General features: G+C 40.5%; 1 protein-coding gene across 1 annotated transcript in view; it reads left to right on the top strand.

Annotated features, from left to right (window-relative positions):
- Window position 1: 1 nt before the first annotated feature.
- RELCH (RAB11 binding and LisH domain, coiled-coil and HEAT repeat containing) overlaps window positions 2-8,812 on the top strand; it is a gene marked incomplete at its 5' end in the record, with an annotated part of 72,731 nt that continues 63,920 nt past the window's right edge. The window contains one exon of the mRNA XM_010708466.3: window positions 2-179. Coding sequence (XP_010706768.1) covers window positions 2-179 — 178 coding nt within the window. The remainder of the gene's footprint in view (window positions 180-8,812) is intronic.

The raw sequence follows: 8,812 nt of genomic DNA, 5'->3' as shown, positions 1-8,812 counted from the left end.
GGCGCTGGAGCTGCACACGGAGCTGCTGGAGAGCGGCCGGGAGCTGCCCAGGCTGCGGGATTTCTTCTCCAACCCGGGCAACTTCGAGAGGCAGAGCGGCACGCCGCCCGCCGGAGGGGGTCTGGGCGGCGGTGTGCTCGGCGGAGCCGGCGGCAGGGAGCCTGGCTCCGGGCAGCTCAGTAAGTGCCTCCTTCTGGCCGGGGCTGGGAGCGGGGCTGTGCTGGGCAGGGCACGGACGTGATTGGGCCTCTCGTGAAGGTCACGCGTGTGCCCGGCGTGAAGAAGTGTTAGAAACGGACGTTTTTGTGCCTTCTTTAGCACCTGCTCACAAAAGATCAATCCATGCCCTGCTAGGAAAGAGAGTTGAGCTTAACCATTTTAACCATTAAACCCATAGCTTATATGTCTGAAGTCTAAAAGCTATCAAAAATGGATTGTCAGTGCATTGGAATGGCTCAGTGGTCCAGAAGTGGTGCTGAATTTCACAGGTATTACTTGGTCATATACAGCACGGTGTGTCCAATCGCTGATGCTGTCCTGCTTCCCAAGTGCTGGCCAAGGGCAGTGGGGGTGGTTGAGTATAGCTTCTGTAGTGTTGAAGGCATTTGGAAAACTGTCACGAAGCCAGCCTTAAAAGTTTTTGAGTTTTAATATGGCAGATGGCTTAGAATACAATTGTTTGTGTGCTTCAGCAATACTACTTTCAAGACCAGTGAAGTTTTAATAACCTGGTAGCTTATGGAAGTCATTTTGGGAGAGAGAAGCTGCCCAGCCACCTGACTTCTGAGGGCTTAATGAACTCATGGATAGTATTGGTGTGAGAGGAGCTGTGGTCATGGTGAAAGACTTGTTACTATATGTGTGTATTGCAAGATACCTAGAGGTATTTGGTGAGCAGTCCTATGCTTTCTTTGCTTTAGAAGTTTCAAATGTTGGAAAGAGATGCTGTTAAGATTTCAAATATGGAGGTAACTGGTAGTATCTAGATGGCTTGGACAGGAAGCAACAGAGAAGCTTTCAGCTTTTTTAATTAATAATATATTTTGAAAATTGCATGGTTTTTTTCTTCTTGCTGCTTATACTGAACTTATCTTGTTTACAAATACTTAAAATTTCACACTTGGCTTTGTCCAACCTTCAATAAGGTTCTTTTTATGATAAGATTGGTGAATGTTGGAAAAACTCTGTTTCAAAGCTAGGAACCAATATTAATTTCTGTTTCCTTAAGAACAGCATCCTTAGGGATTCCAATCAATTCACCCCATTGACTAAGCATTCTCAGTGCTTTGTTAGTGTACGTTGTTTCCAGTTGTTGGTCACAGCTGTACTAGAATTAGAACAGCAGCCTGTGTATCTGTGGAGTTAAAGACACTTAATAAATTGACTTTGTGGAGTTCCAGACCAATGTATATTTATGTGAGAACATCTTAATGATCATTTTGCTGATCTACTGATATGGAGAGTTTGCCCCTATAAAAAGAAGAACCATCAAAGGATAGAGGAGAGAATCTAAAAAAAAATTTTTTGGTGCTGTGTGATAATTCTGAGGCATAATAAAAGTAACTATTGTGCTAGACCTTAGGTTAAAAGTTATTGTGTATTGAAACCTGCTATCTATAATAGAATATTGGGGTGTACCTTTTTGTCTCAAAAATGTTTAAAAAGGCAATTAACACTGAGTGATATTGGAAATCAGATGAGTTATGGTCATCATCAGACTTCATTAAATCTAGCACAGAGCTAGCCATTGTGTCATTCCTGTTCTACCTGAGTCTGGTTGATGATAACAAGAACTGATAAGAACTCTGTCTGAATTTAAGTCAATTTGCAAATGTTTAAAAAAAAAAAATTGCAAAAAATCGATGGGTTGAAAGTTGTCAGATCCTTGCAAGAGTGCTTTTTATTTCTTCTGCCCCTCTAGTCTGTGCTGGTACATATACCCATGTGGGGTACTGCATCTGGATGTGGAGTCCTCAGTACAGAAGTGACGGAAACCTGTTAGAGTGTGTCCGGAAAACGGCCACAAAAATCTTGGAGGGGATGGCACACCTCTCCTATGAGGACAGGCTGAGAGAGCTGGGGCTGTTCAGCCTGGAGAAGAGAAGGCTTCAGGGGGACATGAGAGGGGCCTTTTGGTGTCTAAAAGGGGGCTATCGGGAAGAAGGGAAAAGACTCTTTAGAAGGATCTGTTGTGACAGAACAAGGGGAGATGGTTCCAAACTAAAAGAAAGATAAACTGGATATAAGGAAGAAGTTTTCTGAAGTAAGGTTAGTGAAACACTGGAACAGGCTGCCCAGAGAGGTGGTGGATGTTCTATTGCCCAGGCTGGATGGGTCTCTGAGCAGCCTGATCTCACTGTAGGTTTTCTTTGCCCATTGGAGGGGAGTTGGACGAGATGTCCTTTAAGGGTTCCTTCCAACTCAAACATTTCTGTGATTCTGTTTTCAGCATTTGATATTGTATTTAGTTAGAGAAACAAGCCACAGGTCAAATCCAGCATTAAGTCTGTCTGTTTGCCTGAGTTATGAAGTTAAGTTCTGTTGAGAGGCGCAGACAGTTATTCCTGCATTTGTGGAGACTCGCAGAGAGTTTCTGCAAGGGTATTGCAGTTGTCTTCTCTCACTTCAGTATGCCTAAATGGGTTTGAGAATAGAACAGTAGTTTTCTTCAGAGAAACGGTTGATGTAGAAAGTAATGAAATTAGGCATGATTTCAGGGTCACTGACATTTTATGCCTCAGTGGAAAAAATTAATCATGTGGTCAACTTTTATGTAATAGAAAAAGTTCTGTTGACAATTCCAGTTGGAATTCATTCTCAGCACTAGTCCTGTATCTGCTCCCACCACCAACAACTTAGGTGGGTCTTTGTGGTTGTGTGCTGAGGTTTTTTGATAATCTGAGTGGTTGTAGAAAAAGTGACTGGCAATTCTAAGTGGATCCAAAGCATGCTTGGAATGCTATCCTAGGATTTCTGTAGAGCAACTGGAAGCTTTGCAGTGTATGCCCAGTCATTTACAGAAGGAGAGAATTTCAGTGCAGGTGTTCATTGGCAAGCTAAATCTGAGTGCGTACTGGCGTTTTTTTCTCCCCTTATATTTTTTGTTTATAGGCTGCTACAAAGAAGATGTAATGAAATATCACAGCAATTAAACAGCTAACATCTTGTGGTAAGGTAAGGTAGGGACTCGGGAGCCGTTTTGTCTATGAACAGTGCTTCAGAGAACTTGCTTATGAGGCAGTTGATAGTCAGATGACAAGATTTGCTTGTATTTTTGGAAAAAAAAATCTCTGTTTTGCAACAGGAGTAATGTCACAGTTGCAAATAGAGATTAAGCTATATTATGCTGAAAAACATGAAAAGGATGCTTCTGTTGTTAAAATTTAGAACAAACTGACTTTGTGAAGGAGTCAGCACTGCTCCTTTAGTTGCACTACAGATCCTTTACATCATGTATTTCAGCTAGATCTTCACAAACTTCATGTTTGCCTCTTCAGTGGTTTCAGTAGCAGTGACCCACATCTGCCAAACCATTTTGAAACTGCCTTCTTAAAGCTGGTCATATGAATGGTGTAATGTGAAAGTTCCTGCTTCATGTAGTATTGCAGATCTCTTGCAAGACTTTGGTTGTCACCTACATTTCAAATTTAAATTCATGTCCCCTTTCCCTCACCTTCACACAGTATAAAAAGTGATATTTAAAGTTTAGAAATAATTCAGTGGCTTGAATGTCTCATCTTTGTTGCTCAGACTCAAATGTTGTGTTAGTAAATCCTTGAGGCTGACAGCCATAATTCAAGCTTGAGCATCGTGGGCTATGCCTGGTAAATGCTATTTCCTGAAGGGATGCAACTTATGCTCCTGGAACTAGCTTTAGTACTAAAGACAAATTAGAATCTGCCTTTTAATTTCTTCCTTGTAAAGAAGAATTTTTTTTTAATTTGAAACAGCTTTGATGACAATCATAAAGAAAGAGGTTAAACTGGGATACTGCATTTCCTGAATATTTCCAAAGTGAAGTTGTTTGTAAGTTTCCGGAGAGTTGATTCCAATTATGTTAAATTATCTGCAAATATAAATATATTAAGTTAATTCTGCTACTGTGTAGTAAACTCCAGGGTTTGTTTGTGCTTTGGGATTTTTTTGTTTGTTTCAGTTGTAGTGAAATAGCTCCCTGGTTTTGCTTACAGCCTTTGAAATTCAGTTGGGTTTTGCTGCACATGGGAAGAACTTATTGATGATGCTGCCGTAGGAAAGGGGTGTCTTCCTAGCAGCCCTGAATGCTGAGTTGCAGGCACAGTGAGAATGTGGCTGTTATCATCAGTTTTTCACCCAGATTTTTGTTCTGAGTATATATCAGAGCAGGGACACCTGCTCACTCAGCTTAAATGGCAGTTTAAGATTGGAAATTAGGATGTCGGTGTAATATCTGTTGTTCTAGTGACTAGTTCTTTGGTTGGCAGGGTTGTCTCTTTTTTTTTTTCTGGGTTATGGTTGGTTTTGTTTGTTTTATTGCTTTTGTTCTATTAAAATGTTTGCTGATGTCTTTATGAAAGTAACCCAAAATACCTGTGATCTTGTTAGCTACTCCTCCAGGAGCTGTGAGGTCGTGTGACGATTTGTGGGTGAGACGGTGGCTGCAATATCTGTGTAAGGAAGGGTGCTTCCTTTGTGAGGGACAGGATAGAAGGGTGTAGGTAAAGAGTGAACCAAAACTGTCGATAGTGACAGATGGGAGATAGCAAATGTTGTCTCTCAAGTACAGAAGACTGTTCAAAAAGGAAGATGCTTCTAAGTAATGCCGAAAGAAAGAGGAATGGAGTTGCTGATGGCTGCAGTCAGTAAGTGGGTAGTTTTAATCTTTGGCTGGTATCTGTATTGGAGTGATTTGGGATACTTTGATAGACCTGAGGATAGGTTAGTGTAATGGTGTAGCTACACAAAGAAGTAAGGTAGTACAAAGTGTGACAGTGTTGGGCAAAGCAGGGCAGGTTTGTATCATTGTTATCACTGAATAGTGTTCCCTATGTTCAGGTTATACTTTACCTTGCAGTAAATAACTCATTTGTGTGTTCTTCTCTTAGGGTGTTTACAGATAGTTTACAAATACCCTCTGGGGAATGCAGTTGCATGAGTCTGGGTTTCCTGTTCCGTTCCTGTGCCAGAGCTGCTGCTAATGTTCTGTGTGGGGAGAGCAGAGGTGAACCTGTGCACACGGGCTGGTGCTGTAGTTAATTCAGTTACCTGTGAGTTTAACCATGCCTCACTAGAAAGTTGCAGCAACGTGAGCAAATGTTGCACTGAAGCAGTGAGTGCTCCTTCCTACCTGTTCTGGTTTTGTGGAGAGAAGGGAGAAGGCAAGAAGATTAGAGAGAGCTTTGTGTTTGAGAGCAGCTTTTGGAAGCTTCTTAAGCTTCCCTGCATGTAATTTCAGTTCTCTATGAAGTATACAGAGTTTCTTGTAGTTTCTCTTCCTCTGAGAATTAAGTTTGGTGGTAGAAGATATAACTTGTAAATTGTATTCCACTGAGAAGGTGTTTGCTGGAAATTTATATGAGCTTCATTGCCTGATATTAAAAAATTTGTCTAGTGCTTGCAGGCGAGCCATGATTAATTAGGTAGTGGTATCAAGGGTATCAAGAAGGTGGCTTGTGTGCTAAGTCTGTTGTGATTAATTTAAACGTTATAACTAGTGTATTTTGTAAACTTGGAATCAATGAAAATATGGAAAAAAGTATATTTTTTGCAGGAAGTTCTTGTACTTTCAAATTAAGATTTCTAATACATCCTGCCTTAGATTATTTGTATATGGAACTATTTTGAATGTAGCATCAGCAGTGTCTTTCCTATCAGTAGGTAGAGATATCCTTAAATCTTATTCTTTGTGTTTTATCTTGCAACTATATACATTAAATGTATGACTTGTATTTGTTTTTCAGATATAGTGTAAAGATGCAGGTTTGGTAAACTGCATTGGATGCCACTATGACATAAGCTAAAAATTTCAGTAAAGCTTTTAGGCCTTCTATTTTTAATTATGATACACGTGTCTGAGACAGGACACAAACGTATGCTGAGTTTGGACAAGATGTTTTGTTTTATTTTCTTTGTTTCATCTTAAATAGTCCAAGATGAAAAAGCCTTGGAGAAATACTGAAGTCTCTTCCCCTCTGTGCACCATAGGGGATAGGCAATTTACTTCCTCCCTTCCTGCAATGTACTGCTGCATGAAGGTGACGCAACTGAAAACTTCACTTTTGAATTGAAGGAAGTTCTGTTACGTAAAAACTCGGAGCAAAAGAAATTCTTATTTATGTAGCAAGTAGCTTTTCATATGGGTTTGATGTTGGTGGGGCAGGGGGAGAACTGGCAAATGTTCTCATTTGACAGACAACTGTTGAATACGTAGAAGGAGGGAGAGTCCACAACCTCTGTGCAACCTGTGCCAGTGCTTGCTCATCCTGACCATAAGAAAATGATTGCTGATGTTCAGAGGCACCTCCTTTGTTCTAGCTGTACCCATTGCTTCTGTTCCCAGCATTGGTTGCCACTGAAAAGAGCCCCTGTTGTCTTTACATCTTCCCTCCAAATGTTTGTATGTGATTATAAAATCCAGCCTTAGGCTTGGTTTTTCTCTAGACTGAATTGATGGAAGGTAGTCTTGATACCAGAGAATATGACAGGAATCTGGGTTACTATGGAGAATGGAAAAATCCTTGTAATGCAAGCTGATCAATATGCTTGAGGCCAGGCAGTGCTGCAGCTGAGCATATGGAGTTTACTCAATTCTTTTGATGCTTTCTAATTTCTGCTGAAGCCAGCTGGGGTCTGGAACTGGAAGAAGTACCCCTGTGCCATGCTCCTCCCTTAGCTCTTGTTTTGGGAAGCTCTGGTATCTCAAGCACACCGCAGGGAGCCATGCTGGGTTTGGTGTTTTTCCCCAGGGTACCGTGCTGTCTGGATCTCTGTTCGCTGCAGCAGTGCTTAAATGGCTTTTAGCAGGGCCAGCTTGATTCTTTGAAGCTCAAATAATTTGGGTTCTGCCCAAGTTTGTGCAGTAAGCTACCCACTGAAGCAGTGTCTTTGTTGTCAGCATGGCTCTTTATGTGGTCGGCTGGGGTGCACCTGTGTCTTAACCCAAGTCGATTGTGAATGTGTTCTGCTATTTTCCACTTGCATTTCTTCCTTCTCGTGAGCTTCTGCTGTGCTTCCATTATGGGACTACTGTAATGTATTTAGCAAAGCATTTGTTATATACATGGCTATTTAAATTGGTCAGGAAGCACAGACTTGTTTTTTTTCCAACTGGTTTTAGGGTTTTTACTCTCATATCTTCTACAAGTTTTCTTAGCTCATTAGTGATATGAAGTAGGTTTCAATTGGTTTGGATTTCCTTGCATGGACTAGTATGATCTGAACATCCTGAACACTTGTTAAAAATTCCAGATATCTTGTAAATTAATTGCTCTCATAGCTGAAAGTTAATTTTATTCTGCTGGCTGTACTTAATGTAGTTCCATTTAATGTGGCGGTTATCTGAGAACTTCCTTCTTGCACATAACAACTTTGAGAATTCACCTGGTCTCATTTAGCGGGAGCGTTTGGGAGAGGGCAGAAGAATGCTTACTGTAGTAAAACAAAGCTCACAGGCTGGGTGTGTAGAATTCGGTGCTCAATGGGATAAATGACTTACAGGATTCCCATTTCCATGTGAGAGTTAGTGAAGCAATGTGGAACATGTTAATCTGCTGTGAATTTCTGCAAGTTCAAACAGATTTTAGAAACTTGACCAATAAGTTTGTTTTTTCCTTGGGTTTTATGCAAGAGGAGGTAACTGCTGCCATGGATCTGGTTTGCATTGCTGAGTGATCCAGCAGTGCTAAGCTTTGGAGCAAGTTGAAACATGTCAGAACTTTAAAATGCTTCATCTAGTTAAGACTTTTCAAGGTAATGTTGCTCCACATTTGTCTTATGAAATCTGGTAGAAAGCTGCTGTATCACTTATGGGGAATTAAACAGCTCAGCTAATTTATTCAGTTGTATTGCACATATTACACAATCTGTCTATTTCACTTGCTACATAGTGCAACCTCAAATATAAGATCTGAATCGATAATTGTGTTTTGAAGTGTTAATGATATCTGATTCTTTAAATTAATGTAGAAAATCCTCCAGTGAAACTGTTCAGGTCTCTGTTTCATTCCACATCTGTGAATGCTAATCCCTCTTGCCAGTTGGTTTATTCACTTACATGTATTTGCAGTTGGGTGCTGGTGTGGGGTTTAAACGCAAGGAAGTAATAAAGGAAGAATTGTATTCCTTTGGTCTTTGTCTCCAATTTCTTCAGCTTCTGCACCCGTCTGCCTGTGATGCTGTGCAGGATGGTTGAAGATGCAGATTATTTGCAGGCTGGTATCTTTAGAAGAAAGCAAGAAACCTGTTTCATGACTGTTATGGCTAGATTAGTCTAGGTTTTGAATATTTAAGGTAGGTGATATGCCTTGTCTGCTGGCTTCTTCAGCAACAACAGAAACAGATCTAAAATGTATATTCAAACACTTGAATTTTCTCAGGCCTGAACCTGAACTTTAACAGTTGTATAGTACATGTAGCACAGGGGAAAAATGATGAAAGCAGCAAATCCAAGTAGTTTCTAAGGAATCTTGTCAGTTGGGATCTGTTATGATAATACTTCTGGTGTGCCTTTGCCTTTTTACTTAAAAATTACATTGAATATCCTAAGCATAACAGCAAGCAACAGTATGACATTTCCTGGAGCACAGCTTTTTTTTTTTTTTTGGAGTATTGGAAG

The sequence above is a fragment of the Meleagris gallopavo genome, chromosome 3 (genome assembly GCF_000146605.3).
Source record: "Meleagris gallopavo isolate NT-WF06-2002-E0010 breed Aviagen turkey brand Nicholas breeding stock chromosome 3, Turkey_5.1, whole genome shotgun sequence".
NCBI lineage: Eukaryota > Metazoa > Chordata > Aves > Galliformes > Phasianidae > Meleagris > Meleagris gallopavo.
Note: the sequence above shows the minus strand (reverse complement) of the source record. Positions and strands in the feature narration are given on the sequence as shown.